Below are 19,034 nucleotides of genomic sequence, written 5' to 3' on the forward strand. Positions count from 1 at the left end.
AGAGAAAGAGTGAGGGATCAAAAATGAGAAATGATATATAGGGCTGGCTGGTGGTGCACGACATTGGCGCCAGACCTGGTTGCGAAGGTTCCCGGGTTTGAAACTAGTTGAGTCCACTCCCAAGTACGTTTTCCATCCGTGCCGGGTTGAACATCGCGATCACAACTCAACCTCGTAAAATAAAGGGAAAATACTGCGAAAAACGTCTGTGCAAGGAGTGGCACGCCACACAGTCTCTCTCTCACTCGCTCCACGCCTTGTAAAAGCCACGAAAAAGACACGCAGACGCACAGTCGCGCACGCACACGCACAAACTCGCACGCACACAGGCACATGCCCAAAAAAAAGGAGAGAAATTATATACAAATGTAAAAGAAAATTTATCAGAAAATCAGAGTTACTAAGTTAAAGGCTGCATGGTAGCGTAATGCCATTACAGCACCAGTGACAGTTTCAATTCAGCCACTGTCTGTAAGGAATTTCTATGTTTTCCCCATCACTGCATGACTCCGGGTACTCGGGTTTCCTCCTGCATTCCAAAGACCTCCAGGCTAATAGGTTAATTGGCCACATGGGTGTAACTGGGCAGCGCAGGCTCACTGGGCCGGAAGGGTTTGTTACTGCTCTGTATCTCTAAACAAATAAAGGGGGGAGATGGTGCAGTCATGGGACTGCTACACATGGAAAAAAGCAGAACAGGCCAAGCTATAAATGCAAAATTTAAAAGATTAATAAGATACAGTGAGTTCACTTAGCTTTTGACAAATCAAGACTTGGAATTAACTAAGTTTCTTATACTTTTGAACAGCATGAATTAAAAAAAAAATCCACAAAAGGGTTGGTGCCCAAGAGTCCCTAAACTAGACATTAGCTATTTGTATGATGCCACAGTGAGCTGTGTTTAAAAGAGTGCCCCTGATGTGATAATGGATCAATCAGCCTTTGTTGGGCTCTGTTCCCTATTAACTTTGCTCAGTGCAGAGATCAGACCTTATACAGGAAGGAACTCAACCTGTCAATACAGAGTATAACCCTGAAAGATAGTAACTGATGAAAGCTTTACCGTGAACTCTACGGCTATCTCATGTTCCCTTTCTTACTAGAAAGCTTAACGATGCCAGACACGACCTTAGCATTTGTTCCATATTTATCACTGACTGGTCAATTATAATTTCACAACCACAACAGCCCTTTTATAAAAAGCTGCGAAACAGTTCCGGAGTGAGTGGAAATTCATGAGCTTGGTTCAAAGCTGCATTTATTTAGCAATATAAATTTAATGTTGCAAGTCACTCGGGGCCCCATTAGCCAAGCAAAATGAGCAGAAACAATGCGTATGAAGTTCATAGCTTGCAGTTATGAGTTCAAAGTCATTTTGATGACAATATTATTATATAAAGCAGGTGGTTACCTGCCTCTCACTTGGAAACTATGTGAGCATTTCCACACCTTGTTGAGCTTCCAGAACAAGTCTCGAGAGAGAAAGCTTTATTTATTTGTTTACTTATATAATAAGAGATGGAGCACAGAAGAGGCCCTTCCAGACTAGTGAACTGTGCAACCCAGCAATCCACGTATTTAACCCTACCCTAGGACAATTTAATGATTAATTAACCCACTAACTGGTACCTCTTTGGACTGTGGGAGGAAACTGGAACGGCTGGAGGTAACCCACGTGGTCATGGGGAGAATGCACAAACTCCTTACAGACTGCGCTGTAATACAACTTCGTACTCTGACGCCCCAAGCTGTAATAAGGCCGCGCTAACTGCTGCGCACAACACCAGATGTTTGAGTTTTGTCAGAAACACAGTTAAAGCTGGCACGTTTCCAAGGAGGCATATATTACAGGTGTAATTAGATAGAGGCTGTTATTACCATTCCCAGACAACGAGGAGAGCAACAACAATTATGAGAACTACAAGAGTTGAAAACACGACAGTTCAAAAAAGCTGGCATCTATTCTCACTGCCATCCCAAATGTCTTGGTACATGAGAAGTTAGTAACCCCTAACCCACTCTAAATTTCCCCATTACATATACAAGCTGTAGTTTTATTTAACACAAGCAACTGGCCATCTGACAGGATAATATAAGCCACACACCGGCAGTTTTAAACTAGATTTAGTCGGTGGGAATTTCCACTGTGCATTGTGGCTAGAGTGAAAGAGGCAACGTTCAGACTGACAGTTTTACTCTGCTGCAATAGTAGTGGCACTGCGATCACTCGAGTTGAGTACGAAGTTCTCCAACACGTAGTCTATTGGTGGTGCATCAGGTGGCTGTAGAGACTGATCCGGGATCTGCATATTCTGGTGCAGTGTCAGTAAGAGTAAGTGGTGGCTGTGGTTAGTGGTCGGGTCTTTCAGTTGCTCGGTCTCTCCTTTCCCAGCTGCCACTTGTTCTCTGCGGCTTGGCGGAGGCCACTGTCATGTAACACAGCTCCCTACCGAGCAGATTTCCTCCAGGTGCATCTTGTGAATGCAATGCCTTCCTAGTTTTTAGATGTCATGTCAAATTCCTTCAGACTGATTTTGATGTTATCTTCAAAGCATTTCCTTTGCCCACCAGGGGCTCGGTGACCTTCCTTCCACTGGGAGTGAAAGATCTGTTTGGAGAGACTTGAGCTAGGCACCCGGAGAAGTGACCCATCCACCTGAGTTGGTGTTGCTTTAGTAGCATGTTATATTCCCTCACTAGAATTCATAGGTATTAAATACTCCTGTTGCAACTTGAAAGAAGGCAGCAGTGGACAATACGGAATGATGGCCTACTCATCTGAATCTCGAGCCTACACCTGTCGGTCAACGTAATCATACAGATTGTAATAATACAAGAAAGAGAAGCAGTAGTTTTATCACTCATCAAGGTTGCTCTGTCATTTGTTTCTGCATGTCAAATCCACCTTCCTTGACGTCAGATTCCCTTAATGCCTGTAAATCCATCGATCTCAGTTCTGAATGATCTTAACAACTGAGAAACCACAATCCTCTAAAACAACGTGAGGCCAACAGACCCCTTGCTTAATGATATTGGTCCACGGCATAAGAAAGGTTGAGAACACCTGCTCTAAAGGTAGAGAATTCCATAGATTTAGAACCATCTCTACGAACAAAAAATTTTCCACAACCCATTCCTAAATTGTCACTTCCTTAGCCTAAGATGATGCCCACTCATTTTGGATTCCCTAGTCACAGGGCACACATTTTGGGCCTTTTTAAAAATTAAAATCTGTTTGCATTCTTCTGAACTCCAGAGAATATTTGCCAAATTTACAAGAAAATTCTGTCAGGCTCCTGCAAAAGCAAAGCAGCAGTGGAAAGCACATCTGGAAGTTATCAATCCATTCTTCAAAGTTAATAATTTGCTGCTATAAATCTTCAAAGAATGTTAATTTTTTAATTAATTTTTGTCACATTCACAGATGATCTGCATCCATTTAAATTCCATTGGCTCTTCAGGTTTGAGATTCTCATGCACACTGATTTCAAGAAATTGGATCACATCTAAAATTCCCTGTATTACCCCATTACATCTTACAACACATCCCTGCTCTACAGATCCCAGGTTTCAACATATTATGCTCTTCACCCAGTCCAGCAAAGGCAATGGAATTACAAGATGTTAACTCCCAAATCAACTTTAGAAACACTCCACACTGCTATATCATACTTCATTATCAAATCCCTATTCAAACCCAACCTCTGGGGCTAAATTTTCCAGTTTCTTGAATGTGAAAGAACTCCCATTTAAAATGTGCATTTTAGACACCAGTTGTACCTGAACAGTACTATTGGAAATTATAATGAAGGTTTACAAGAGGTACGGGTATTGGTGCATTAATATATTTTATACCTTACAAAGATGTCACTTTAAAACAAATTATTGGTTTAATTTCAAAAATCAATAAACTAAATATACAGTAAATGATACTATCATCATACTTTAATATTGTAAATCTTCAATTTACAGATGTATTTAGGGAGCTATTATTTCACTTTCTAGAAGGAAATAGTTCCCTTAAAAGAGGCTAAAAATTTACGATACAAATTCCACAGACAGAGGAAATCAAAACTAAGTTTAGCCGAATAATATTTCAAAGAGAAATTTTCAGCTTTTCCAGACAGCACTCTATTATTCACTTAATATGTAAACACTGATACATGATGTTAGATATTTATTCTGTTTAATTTTGAATATGATACATTTAGCTTGATTTCAATTGATCTTGTTACCGAAAATTTGCTTCTCAGACTGCCAATTTACCTTCAACGAAAAATAATAAATTAGATCTCTTTAACAAAAATGTTATTTTTTCACATTATACTTTAGAGTATAGAACAATACAACACAGTGCAAGCCCTTTGGCCCATGAAGTTGAGCCAAACACATAACTATGCTATGATCAATCTAACCCTTCCCTTTCACTTAAGCCCTCCATTTTCATTGAAGCACATGAACTTTTAAGTTTTCATATGCTTCAAGAGATCATAGTGAGACTATGAATGCATACTTCCCATCAGCTAGGACCAAATTCTACAAGATGACTTCATCAGCATGAGGGCTATTGCAGGATCATGGTCTGAAATAGTGACTGTTTATTCCCCTCCATGGATGCCACCTAGTTTGATAATTCTAAGGCTGGAGGGGATAGAGTCAAAATATTCGAACTGAAGGAGAATCCAATAGGCTTCACAGGCACAGGTGTGATAAGTGAGGCTCTCTTTCATTGATATTATTCTATTATGGATTTATTGAGTATACCCACAAGAAAATGAACCCCAGGGTTGTATATGGTGACATTTATGTAATTTGATAATAAATTTACTTTGAACTTTGGATTTGATGTTATTGGGAACATGGTCAGCAGTGTTTTGGAAAGGCTCAAATGTGGGAGACCAGTGGAATAAGCTAGAATCGAGGCAACCAAGAGAGTGAAATCCTGCAGCAGAAAAAAAACCAAGGCAGGTTTAAAAAAGAGCAATAATCTAAAACTGGAACCTTGTGGTCTTACGGATTGAGTAGATGAGTTGTCTGCAGCTCACCCTGTTAGAATAGACGGCACCAAGGTTGAAAATAGTCTGTTTCAGTTCAGGTAGTTAACTAGGAGAGGGCTGAAAGTTGACAGCTTGGAAACAGAGTTTGTGGCGAGTACTGAAGACGATGGTTTTGATAGTTTTGATGATCCGAAACGTCGACTGTACTTTTTTCCGTAGACGCTGCTTGACCTGCTGAGTTCCTCCAGCATTTTGTGTGTGTGTTGCTCGGATTTCCAGCATCTTCAGATTTTCTCTTGTTAGTTCACGTTCTACGTGCTCTTGTTTACATTTTTCTACTATTTGCGCAATTCGTCATCTTTTGCAAATTGGATATGTGGCAGTTTTGTGTTGTGTGTGTGTTTTTAGTGAATTTTATTGTTTCTTTGTTTTGTGATTGCCTGCAAGAAGATAAATCTCATGGTTGTATATGATATACGTACATACCTTAATAATACATTTGAACACTCCTTTAAAAAATAAAAGTATCTGCTCTCTGACTGTGTTTTTATTACTGATCAGAAACCAAAAGCCACTTTACAAAATAACCAACTTGACCAAAAATCTTAAAGCAGCTTAAAAGTTTACTTCATAGTGTTGTACTCTACTATTATAAATATACTGTAATGGGTGGCAATTAATGCATTATAACGCTGTTTCCTTGTGTTTCTTTAAATGCAATGCAACAAATTTGAGTGCTGGAATGCAAGACATATTGCAGGAGTGTGGGTTTTCCTCATCTTATTTATGTTCCTGCTCACAGGATCACAACTGATTCTTCCTGTCTCTCACATAGAGTAAAATATCATCAAGGATGCCTGAGCTTCTGGAAGACCTGCATTTGTGAATAAAGGAACCAACGGCTGGGTGAGCCTGTTCTGAAAATATAACAACTTATAGAAATTACCTTGAGATTTCACTCAACAAATTCCATAAAAGAACAATTGGTTTGATTTATTAGTTTCAGTAAGAGACGTTCACCACAATCTACTTCTAGAGCGATTCCATGATTATTTATTCACATAATATTTCTTGTGTAAAACTATAAAAAGTCACAATTGAACCATTATATTTTGTCATATCACCATTATGGACATTGGATCAAGTCCTGTTTCACAGTTCCTAATCTGAACTGAACAGAGTTAGAAGTCACAAATCAGTTAACCTCATGCTGGGATGACATTTCTACTTTACCTCATACTCTCGGCTCACAACAGGAAGTATTGGCTGCTAAGACCTAATCTGAATTGGTATTTGTTTCTATAATAGCGCAAAACCAATGAAACCTCAACAAGCATTCTTCAGCAGTATCACTAAAATCAAATGATTGCAGCGCATTAAGAAATTGTTCCTGCCTTTTTGCAGGTCCCTCTGGTCATGAAAGGTCTGATGCAAACTATGCTGAAAATATACACAAGAACTTGCAATCACAGCAGCCCTTGCCATTAAACTTGTGCTTTCACGATATATGGATGGTGGTTTATCTCAAGCTCAGGTGATGTTTAGACCTGCTGTGCTTATGCACGGGGGGGGGGGGGGGACACCAGAATTCAAAGAGGAAGATTAGGTGGTGTGTAGAGTTCAGGAATGTGGGTCAGTAGTAACAATTCCCCCCATTTATATTAGCAGCCTCTTCAAAAATTGAAGAGTAAAAGGAAGCCACCTCTTTCAGTGTGGATGCAAGTGAGAAACATCCCTTTCATCTGAAAAGCCTCGGGAATTCTTGCAAAATCAGCCACCCCATGAGTCAAATGGTCCTCAGTTGATCCAAAGCCCAGAGCTTTCTCCTGGGGAAGATTCAAGGATCCTCTGGTAGCAATATCTGAGCAGACGTTTAATGTTTGTAGCATCAGCTTGCTCCAAGTTGAGGTGATTGTTCCCAAGGGAAGATCTGAGTCTGGTGAGAAGTTCCATCAAATCCCCACGTTTTGAGCATAGTAGTGACAGTGGACGGGAAAGCCGCACAAGTTTAAAAGTCTCCTCAGTGCACCTTATGGAATCGACCTCAATCAATGTAGGTTGCAAGTGACTCTTGACATCAGGTGCATTGTTGTTGCTTTCCATGCCTTGTGGCACATTGGGTGGCAATCTTGCCCTTTCTTTACCATTTTTGTCTGTGTCTTAAGGGGCCAAGTTGCGAGCTCAAAGCTCAACCCAGCATGGAGGGTAAGAGTGTACGGAGCCGGCCAGTTTCGAACCCGGGACCATTTGCCTGGAAGTCCAGTGCAGATGCCACTACACCACCTGGTATGTACAAGGCCAGAACAGCTGAGCTCTAATTGGCAACTGTAGCAGAGGGGAATTGATAAAGGGGACAATCAAATACCATGTGCATAAACAGAAAAAAATCAAGGGAATAAAAATTGATTTTTAAAGTAGATTCAGCAAAATGGTTTCTATAAATAGGCCAAACTAAAATAAGGATAAATTCCATTGCAGAGTCTAGTCGGAAATTCAAGATGGCAAAATCTGCGTACATCAGCCCTCTTACGGTAGGGAATAATAAGCCAAGTCATAATCATCGCACGAAAAAGCAAATAAACTGGCCCTGAAACATCTCAGTAGGCAGATGTTAAATGACCAGGAAGAAGCGAAGCATGCAATGGCTGCTGCAAATGGACCTCTTTGCTAAATACTCCATCCTCTCAATTCCCCATAGTGTGAAATGTGAACTAACCAACAAATGGCCAGTGTGTTCGATTGCTCAGGAGGGGAAGGAAGACACGTTGTGCGATGGAATGTAAATAACAAAATATTCATCAGTTATTAATTAAGCACTTCTATAGTTGAAACTCATGTGGTAAAACACTACTGACTGTTACGTTTGTGGGAAGTGTCAGTAAACACAGTTTTTCTTCAATATCAAGGCAGTGCAACCAAGGGAGATACATTATTTAAAAATCATTGCATTTTCAATGCTTGTTATGAATGAAAGAATTAGTACTAAAAATAAAATATACATGAACTAAGCTAATTCCTTTAGGGTCTTTACATCAATTATTTGTTGTCAGTGTTATTTTTTAAAGAAAATAGATCCAAGGGGTAGATCATTGTCTGCATGTTATTTTTTTTAAAAATCAGATATGCTAATTCACAGCTCAATGTCAAAAGTCATAGGCCATTTTCACAATATAATTCCCTTTGTTTAATAACATTAATCAGGCCTGTTTGCAGACATGAAGCACTTGAAAAGTCTTCCTTTATTGTACAGTGGCACCTATTTGAAGTCCATGCCTCTTACATAAGGGTGAACAAAACACATCTTAGATCAACTGCTTTTCAACTGGCTGAATGGGTAATTTTCCTTTCAAACTTGAAAGCTTGGACTGCCAGAATTAAGAAATATTGCCTCAATTTGATTTTATCCCACACGAGTTTTGTTGATTAACTAGTTTCTTTTGCTCAAATGAATTACACCGGCTTCTGTCTTTGCCATCTAATTTTATCAGAGGCTCAACAAATCATCTTTATTGTGATGTCTTGCACTGAACTGGAACACAATGAAGTAAAATTGGGTTTCTGTTAAATGAATTGCTAGGACAGTTAATCTTTATATAAGGACTATGGTAACTATTTTGTTTACTGTGGCAGTTAAAAATGTTTTTAGTAATGCATTTGGCAACCAGCATGTGTTAATATATAAAAAATAGTAAAATTACCAGACATTAATTTGAACCTATTTATTTTGGATAACACTGAAATAAACGTACGTGCAAGGCCCAATGACAATACAGGCTGCAGCTTAAAGGTCACCTTGTCTAGGTCTAGTTTCACTGTACCCACGCTAACCAAACTTCTGCAACACTTAGATTTCTTTGAAGAAGACATTAAGTGGGTCTACTGAATTGGTTATCAATGGGTGAACTTTCAATGAGAGTGTTATGACACAATTTTGACAATGTAAATTGCACTAATTTGAGTAGAGAATTTGCTTAATCTGTTAAAGTCAGTTTGTTGGAAATGTTTTTCTTCTCCTTCCCAACAGATGCTTGCAATGAATGTCTGACTCTGCACAGATCAGTCTTCACAGCTTTCTACTTAACCTTCATAACTCAGCTGCAGTGTTTAACAGGGAGTTTCTTTTACAGATAGCTCAGGGAAAAGCAGAAACAAGAGGTGTTCTGGGCGTTTTTATTCTCCCTACTTTAAGTTGAGGTGAGACTTAGCAAGACTAACTAGCACCCATGAGAATTCAAGTGGAGGAATTTCTTCTACTTCAAACCAACAAAATACTTCTAAGACTTGCTTATAATTTCCCAGGGCACATAGCTACAGCGCACTGCCAGAAAAAATGACTAGCTCGCACATTTATTTCACGGAAAGATTAAATCTGTTATGATCTTTTTCTTTATTTTCTGTCAAAAACCATGTACTTTTCTATAACCTACCACTACTTTTTATCACCAAATGCACATTTAATTTTAAGGTAAAATAAAAACTTTGCTTCAGTGGTTCATATACTTCATTTCCTCCAGTGACCTTTTGTTCTAGGAGTCTCAGTTATTAAATTAGTAAGAGAATTTCAACATGGCTTTCACTGCTGAAGTACAATAAAAATAAAAGACTCCATCTGCCAATTTAAAAATCATGATGAATATCAAATTTGTTTTAAAATAAAGGTTTCCACAACTACCAGATACTTGGTAACTGTTTTTTTCCCCTTCCCTTTAATGGTTCCCATGCCCTCCTGTCTCAGAGGGACATTGCAAACATCCAGACACTTGCACTTGATCTTCTCAGTGAAGGATATGACTAAATGTTATTGTCTTTTCACTCAACACCCAAGCAACAGGCCTGTGGGGTTTCTGGAAGAACTGTGGTGCTAGGGAGAAAATACAAATAACTATACAAGTGACAAAGTTGTCTGACTCCACATGGAGTCTAACCTTCTCTGGCTTTTAAAACTGCAAGCTCTTTAAAGGGATTGACTGGAATTCCTCTGTGACTCCAGTCAAGCATTCGTCCTGTGGTGCTATGGTAGCGTAGGAACATTCCACTGTATGTTCTGCAGAAAAGTTCAAGATAGTCACAGGGGCCACATAACAGAGAATTAATTTTGTGGATATTTATTAGCAAATTTTGGAGCCTGCACACAAAATCTCACAAGGATACAGGTCAGCTCTCTTACACTATTTACTGGACTTTCTGTTGAAGGCCAAGGGCAAATACATATACACTGCATTATTTAAAGAAAAAAGATTTGAAGATTATCTTTATTTGTCATATGTACGAGGGGTGATTGATAAGTTTGTGGCCTAAGGTAGAAGAAGTCAATTTTAGAAAACCTGGCACATTTATTTTTCAACATAGTCCCCTCCTACATTTACACACTTAGTCCAGCGGTCGTGGAGCAGACGGATCCCTTCTTGTTTGACGTGGTCCACAGCAGGGGTGATTGACAAGTTTGTGGCCTACGGTAGAAGAAGATGAGTTATACCGCTCTCGTTACATGCACGTGCAGTTCAACTCTTTGAGTGAAAATGCAGAAAGTTTGAAGTTAATAACTCATCTCCTTCTACCTTAGGCCACAAACTTATCAATCTCCCCTGCTGTGGACCACTTTCTGGAGGTCCAGGACACCGACTTCTACCAAACAGGGGATCCGTACGCTCCACGACCACTGGACTAAGTGTGTACACGTAGGAAAAATAAATGCACTAAGTTTTCTAAAATTGACCCCTTCTACTTTAGGCCACAAACTTATCAATCACCCCTCGTACATTGTAGCATAGAATGAAATGCATTGTTTGCATCAATAACTGACGAGGAAGCGCTGGGGCCAACCTAAAAGTGTCACCGTTCTTCCAGTTCAAACAAAGTCTGTACGTTCTCACTGTGATCGTATTGGGTTCCTCCGGTGCTCTGGTTACCGCCCACATTCCAAACATGTGGGAAGCTGTATTGGCGCCAGAGGGGTGGTGACCCTTGCAAGCTACAATCCTTGGACTCTGTCAGTTGTTGGTGTAAAATAGCACAATTCACTGGATGTTTTGATGCTCAATGTACACGTGACAAATAAAGCCAAACTTTTAAGCATGCCCACAATTTACTAACCGTAGCCCAGTAATCTTTTGGAATGTGGGAGGAAACCCTCGTGGTCAAGGAGAGAACGTACAAACTCCTTGTAGAGAATGGCGGAATTGAACCTGAGTCACTGGAACTGGAATAGCATTGCGTTTACTGCTACAAACCGTGCCGGCCACCAACTAAAGTGAAAATGCTTAGTTATCCGTTATAAACGTCCAATAGTTGAGCACAGTGCCCAAAATGGGCAACTTCTAAAGAAGGTGCTACTGGATCCAAATCAGCAATTATTTTAAAAAGTTACTGCTCTAATCTATTTGTTGATATTTCCCACTGCTGAGATCTCAGCTTCAGTTCAAACATTGTATGAGGATTAAGAGTCGATCACAAATTAATACCTTGCTTGAATTAAGACATTTTTTTCATGAAAAGCAAGGAAGAATGAATTTAGAGTAAAATGATGAAGATCTTCAAAGGGTCAGTTAGCTGATTTTGAGAAGGAAAGCAACTTATCCTTTCAGCTTGCTACTTCTCTCTCCCCATATGCTAAATAATTCCTGAACATTATTTCTAAATCTCAATACTTTGCTTCTGTGGTATCCTAAAATTGCATTTCTTCTTGTGAATTACTCTTCATTGTACTACTGCCTCAAGTTCAATTTTGAGATATGGTATATTTTATGTAAATAGTATGCTCCAAACTGCCATTATTGATTAATGTCTAATAAAGTATTTTCCTCCGACTGAATAACTCCACATCGAGGGGACTTCAAAGTTCACTTACAGGACCTTTAACTGAGACTCAGGGCAATGATCCAAGTTTAGCAAGGAAATGCTGGCCACTCTGTACTTTCATTGAACTCATTTGCCACTGTCTCCTAGGTTGCATGTTAACGTTGGTCCCGCCCGCAGAGCGGGTGGAAAGCTGTAGTAGGATCCCAGTATTCACACCTCACAAATCTAACCTGATAATACATCATGGGAACACGGTCTCCATTCACCTGGATGTAGAAGAACTACTGAGAGATCAAGGTAAGTTTTGGTCAATTTGCTTTTCAAAACTAAATACTGCTTCTGTTTACTTAAGCATTTTGATTAGTTTCTCAGAGCTTCTGATTTTTTTATATTTGAATTATATTTTAATTTTTACATGTTTTAATAGTTTGATCACTTTTCATAGTTTTGCCATGTTTCTGGGTGACTGAAGCGTTCAAAAATAGAGGCTTGGATTAATCTGTTGTCACATGGCATACTACCAACTGTCTTGGATGTTGGGCCCATTGCTCGTAAATTCAGAGAGGTCAAGGAGGCCGGGCACTGCTGACTGGGCCTTAGACACTTCCATCTGTGGACTGCACCACTGCAGAATATGGGAAGTGAAATAGCTACACACCTCGGATTTGGAGTGAATATATGCTGAGGGGACAGAGGACGGGGTCAGATAGGAGACACCTGGTGAGCGTGGATTAAGTAATTGAATCAGAGCTCAGAGGGTGGTCTCATGGGTGGCGTGGGGCCCAGGAGATGTCAGCAAAACCTGCAGTGGGGCGATTGGGGTTTGAACAGTGATGTATGGCAGGCTGCACTAAAGTTCAGTAATTAAAAATGTAAATGAAGGAGAGGCTTCTTCAGTCTGGTTTCCAATACTGAACTGGGTCCTACTCCAGAGGGTATCCCTGTTACAGGAGTTTTAATAGCTGTTATAATAGTAGTTATCTCCACTGTTTCAGAGATAACAGAGCTTTTAAAGCCTTCCAAATGTAAAATATCTCAGGGGACAGGAATCTGAAATAAAATTAAAATTAAATGCTGGTAAGACACAGGAGGTCAGACAGTGTCTGTGAAGCAGGACTGATGATCTTCCAATGAAAGGTCATGAACTTGAAATGATAATCCTAGAAAAGAAACACTAAGTATTCCAGCAATTCTCCAAAGAAGCATTGTACTGAGAATGGGAGAGGCATTCGATGTGGAAAATACTTCACTGGTTAAAATGTGACAAGTAATCCCTCGTCAAATTTTTGAGTGGACTGAGTCAGCATGGAAAACTTCATCATCATTTTCTGCTCCATAAGAAACTTCCTCTCACATGCTGAAGATATTACTGCTTCTCATCAAAATTCCTAGACCATTTTTTTTAAATTTGAAAAGATGATTGTGAAAGCTTTTCCAGCACCTTCTTGATCAGGGCCTCCGGGAGAAACCACACTGAATTGTGCACTAACCCCAGAGCACTGTGTATGGTCGCACAGTACCCTGCACGTACGGAAAAGGGCTTTCCACCGTATTCAGTGGTAGGCCAAAGCTCACAGTAGGAGTAGTGATTTTTTTGTGAGGCCCAGCAGCAGTTGGTGTGGGGAACCAGAGAGGACTAGGAGGGGAGTTGGATAACTTTGGGGAAGGAATATAGACATCAAAATGGTTACAGAGTAGTAGTGGATCTGACACATGATTAGCCATGAATTAGGAATATGGAGGGATAACAGGCATATTAGTAGCCTAAAGGACATCAACAGATAAACTGAACTGAGGGTGTGGACAGGGTGGGTGATGCAGAATTCTTCAGAAGAACACCTGCCCATCTTTTCTCCCCAGTGTAGCAGACCCGATTAACTAGGAGCAGCTTCTCCTCTTCAGATAAAGCTGACTACTGTGTTAATGACTCAAAGTATTCACAGGCTTATTAGATCCAAAGATAACATCAAAATGGATTGACACACTAGCCCACGGCTTCCACTGTACAGAAAGAGGACTTGGACAGGTGTTAGGCTGTGCAACATACTAAGGGAAATCAGGTTTTGGATTAAATTCCCAGCAAGCACATGCAAAACAGGAATTTCTAATCAGGCATAATGGGAAGTTTTTTTTTAAATGTGAATTAAAGTTAGTTGAAAAGTAACACTCAACTTCACTTGCCCCATTATTGAAATGTTCCCACGACCAATTGACTCACTTTCAAGGACTCTTCAAGTTCTCGATATTTATTGCTTATTTATTTATTACTATTGTTTCTTCATTTTGTATTTGCACTGTTTGTTGTTTTCTGCACACTGGCTGAACTGCCCAGTGGGCAGTCCTTCATTGATTCTGTTATAGTTATTATTCTACAGACTTGTCGAATATGCCGCAAGAAAATGAATCTCAGGGTTGTATGTTATGACATATGTGTACTTTCTAGAAAATATATTGTATTGTCAACAACAGAAATGACATTGTGTGGTGCAACATCACTCTTACATTGCTGGAGAAAGGAAACGACAGATGTGATACTCACAGATGTAGTAATATTCCCGGCCAGGTCTGAATTCAAATCCTAATGAAAATGGAGTAAACAGCTGGAACTTTTCAGAGAATTTTAAGGGACCATTGGATGCATAAGGCCTGTTACACTCCCATCGCTTGAAACCTTTGGAGGTGTGATCACATGAGCGGTAGCCATCGTAATTCACCATGTAGAGAACATAGCGCTCTGTCTTGTCTTCCGGTACAGAGTCATCATAATGAGGGCAGAAAACATCCAAGTAATCATTGATGCAAACTTCAATGTGGAAATCACCCTTCAGGAACCTGCAAAGAAAAAACATTTCGTTTTAACAGAAAGAGTACATACTACACAATGACCTCTGTCAACAATTAGAAAATAGCCAGCATAAAACAAAACGTTGGTTTGCAATAATGAAATCTTTACCTCGTACATACTTCAATCCACGTTATTGTACATTCCAAACTGTACATTTTTTTAAAGTTTACTTTTATCAATACAGATAGGCTCAGTGATTATTGAAGACAATCAAAACAGAAGTAACAACAGAAACTTTAGATTGCTGCCTTTTTCTTTTGTAAACATGGATGACAATTCTGCCCCTACGCGGGGTGAAATAGCTTCTCTTCAACCATAAGACAAGTTCCATTCAGGTGTACCTCTGTGCTCCAGATTAACACCCACCCACTGATCAGAGATGGCATAGTTTACACCTTTCTACTTGGAAAATTGAGCCACCTGTCACTTACATTAAAGACCTCTTGAGAAGGTCTTTAGTGCAGATGTTGCACATCTCAACAAATGCCTTGTGGAGAGCATTCTAACTGGTTGCATTACTGCTGGCATGGAGGCACCAATGCACAGGACCAGGAGAAAACTGCAAATTGGTAAAAACAGCCAGCCCCATGATGGGCTCTGGCCTCCCCATCATTGAGGACATCTTCAGAAGACGATCACTCAAAAAGGTGGCATCCATTATTAAGGACCCCTGCCACACAGAACATGCCCTCTTCTCATTACTACCCCCAGGGAGGAGGTACAGGAGCCCGAAGGCACACCCTCAACATTTTAGGAACAGCTTCCTCCCTTCCACCATCAGATTGCAGAATGGTTCACGAAACCATGAACACTACCTCACTACTTTATTCACTTTTAGCACTATTCATCTTTTTTATATATATTACTGATTGTAAATTATAGACTTTTATGTATTACACTGTACTGCAGCCAGAAAACAAAAATATTCACAACATATGGCAGTGATAATAAACCTGATTCTGATTCACAAGATTTTTTTTCAGAGTTGGAGTCCCAATAGGTTTTGATATTAGTTTATTACATTTGTCTGATGAAAATCTAACACACTGAATGGCTGCATCATATGTGTGATGAACAATTTTAAAATAAAGACTGCTTTCCAGTAACACATAAATTTAGAGTTGGAAATGATGGCGATCCCAAACTATCTCATCGTATATTCCAAAATCCAAAAAAATACAAAATCTGAAACACTTCCGGCCCCAAGCATTTTGGATAAGGAACACTTAAGCATTACATGCACATACATGTATTTACTAAGTAATTTGCGACTACATATTGGACATAGACTTTCATCTCAAATTTAGTTCCTGTTAAAGTCACTGAACTGGTACAAAGCTACTTTCACTTAAACTAGTCACTTAAAACTCTTCCAGACTGACAGAGAAATGGCAAAGTTGTTTGCAAAATTATCACCTTCTAATGAATCTGTCGGCACAACTTACAGGAGAACACCATGAGAAAACATAAAATAACAACTGTAAACAACTAAATACATGAAAATTTACTTCATAAATTTCTATGTATTCTCTATCTATTCATACAAGCAGGCTTACAAACTAGGTAATGTCATTAAAGAAGTGTTTACTGGGAAATTCAGAGATAACTCTGCACTGTAAGCTATTTGCTTTTCTTTAAAATCATAAAAATATAAAATCAAAAGTACAGGCATTAGTATTGAACTGTTCCAAGTGTTCAATTTTTAAGAACGCCTTATAGAATTAGGTAACAAATCAAGAAATAATGTACATAGCCCTTCTTCTCAGTCAGACTTATACTGGAAGTTCATTGGCAAAGGCACACTACCATACCATCTATAATCCTAGCATTAAGAAACATCTCTTACGTTATTAAAGGAATGTGCAACATTAATTATTGCCATACTGCTCGACTCTAGCCCTCTGAATGAAAGCCTGCCATGAAATCTCCCTTAATCTGCTGACATGACTGCCTGTGTTAGCAAATAATGATTCTTAGATGCAAGCAGCAGGAAGCTTTCTCAACTCCACTCTAAGTACGGTGTACACTTTTACATATACCTGCTGTCTGATATGGCTCATTAGAGATAATTAAACACAAAGCTCACATTCCTTACACCTATGTGACTTCCAAGTAGCAAATTGATAGGCCCCAGTTCTCTGAGTCACAGATGCTAATTGTGAAGATAAAGTCCCTCAGTAATTCCTACATATTCAATGATTTGATGGCCACCAGCCAAGAGAACAAAAAAAATTAAGTTGCCAAACCAATCCTAAGCATAATTAAACCCCTTCCCCTCTGTCACCACAAGGAATCTAGTCCTTTGTTGAAAATTCATATTATTAGTTATAATTCCTTTTGATGATTTTAAATAAGTTTGCAGCTTGAGTCATAAATGTGAAGCTATAATTATTTAAGAGTAAAACAGCTTTGCAAAGATTAATTGTACATCACAGTCTGAAAGTGGTGAACTGAATTTTAATAATGCATGTTTTGTAGCTGTATTCAAATGTATTTTTAATAGCCAAGCAAATATACCATATATCCCCCCACTATTCACAAGATAAGCAAGGCATATTGAATTCCAGAAAAGAAAAAGTTTTTTGCTGATTATTTATAGTCTTGATCTCCAAACTTATTATTCTTTCCTTGTACTTCCTACTTATGTTAAATACGTGCTCAGTTTGAGGAAAATATTTTCTTAAAGTGAACAATAGGGAATAGTAGATTCTTCACAGTTTCAAAAGTTCACAGCCAGGGTACGTGGACTCCTTGGTTAATGGTAGGGATTCATGGCATAAAAAAGTTTGGGAATTCCTGCTCCAAATCATTCTGTAGAGAAAAGTTCTCTGCATCTGCTCCATTTGGTATGCTTTTCTTAGATAGAGAATAGGCCATGTTCTTCACTGTTCCTTATCATATGTTCTTTATGTGAGTAGAGGATATTGTGTAATAAGGAGCATAATGCGTTAGTTGGTATAAACAATTACCACAAATGTATATAGAAAGTGACAGAGTGCAGATAAGGCAAAGAGGCATGCACAGTTCTGCTGCACATGAGACAGAATCAGAATTGAAAGCAGTTTGTTTGAATGTAATTAAGTACAGTACAGGCTAACTAGTTAATGATAGGGAAAGGATTATGGTTACATGCCATGCAGACAAGCTCAGACACAGCAAGCAGTACTGAGGTAAACTCCAGCTGAACACTAATGAAAACAAGATGTGACAAATTTGAATTAAAAAAAAATAGAGCTGGAGCCTCATCTAACAGTTCATGCAATGAAAAAAAAACTTATCTGGGGCATGTGGAGCTTTCCAGACCAAGAACTACATGGAGTGGTGCAAGTTTTGAGCAGTGTGAACATTAAATATTATCAGAATCAGGTTTATTGTCACTGGCATGTCATGAAATTTGTTAACTTAGCAGCAGCAGTTCAATGCAATACATAATATATAGAACATAGAATAGTACAGCACAGTACAGGCCCTTCGGCCCACAATGTGCCAACCCTCAAACCCTGCCTCCCATGTAACCCCCCACCTTAAATTCCTCCATATACCTGTCTAGTAGTCTCTTAAATTTCACTAGTGTATCTACCTTCACCACTGACTCAGGCAGTGTATTCTATGTACCAACCACTCTCTGAGTAAAAAACCTTCCTCTAATATCCCCTTGAACTTCCCACCCCTTACCATGTCCTCTTGTATTGAGCAGTGGTGCCCTGGGGAAGAGGTGCTGGCTATCCACTCTATCTATTCCTCTTAATATCTTGTATTCCTCTATCATGTCTCCTCTCATCCTCCTCCTCTTCCAAGAGTAAAGCCCAGCTCCCTTAATCTCTGATCATAATCCATACTCTCTAAACCAGGCGGCATCCTGGTGAATCTCCTCTGTACTCTTTCCAATGCTTCCACATCCTTCCTATAGTGAGGTGACCAGAACTGGACACAGTACTCCAAATGTGGCCTAACCAGAGTTTTATAGAGCTGCATCATTACCTCGCGATTCTTAAACTCTACCCCTCGATTTATGAAAGCTAACACCCCATAAGCTTTCTTAACTACCCTATCTACCTGTGAGGCAACTTTTAGGGATCTGTGGACATGTACCCCCCAGATCTCTCTTCTCCTCCACACTACCAAGTATCCTGCCATTTACTTTGTACTCTGCCTTGGAGTTTGTCCTTCCAAAGTGTACCACCTCACACTTCTCCGGGTTGAACTCCATCTGCCACTTCTCAGCCCACTTCTACACCCTATCAATGTCTCTCTGCAATCTTCGCCAATCCTCTACACTATCTACAACACCACCAACCTTTGTGTCGTCTGCAAACTTGCCAACCCACCCTTCTACCCCCACATCCAGGTCATTAATAAAAATCACGAAAAGTAGAGGTCCCAGAACCGATCCT

The 19,034-nt window shown here is 39.5% G+C and overlaps 1 protein-coding gene across 2 annotated transcripts in view; it reads right to left on the minus strand.

The window, feature by feature from the left end:
- The window catches only part of LOC140211375 (ephrin-A5-like), a 200,449-nt gene that overhangs the window by 13,345 nt on the left and 168,070 nt on the right, over nt 1-19,034 (minus strand). For both annotated transcript variants that reach the window (XM_072281054.1, XM_072281053.1), the window contains exon 2: nt 14,335-14,627. In XM_072281054.1, the coding sequence (XP_072137155.1) occupies nt 14,335-14,627 (293 nt within the window). The remainder of the gene's footprint in view (nt 1-14,334; nt 14,628-19,034) is intronic.

The sequence above is a fragment of the Mobula birostris genome, chromosome 17 (genome assembly GCF_030028105.1).
Source record: "Mobula birostris isolate sMobBir1 chromosome 17, sMobBir1.hap1, whole genome shotgun sequence".
In the NCBI taxonomy this organism is placed as follows: Eukaryota; Metazoa; Chordata; class Chondrichthyes; order Myliobatiformes; family Myliobatidae; genus Mobula; species Mobula birostris.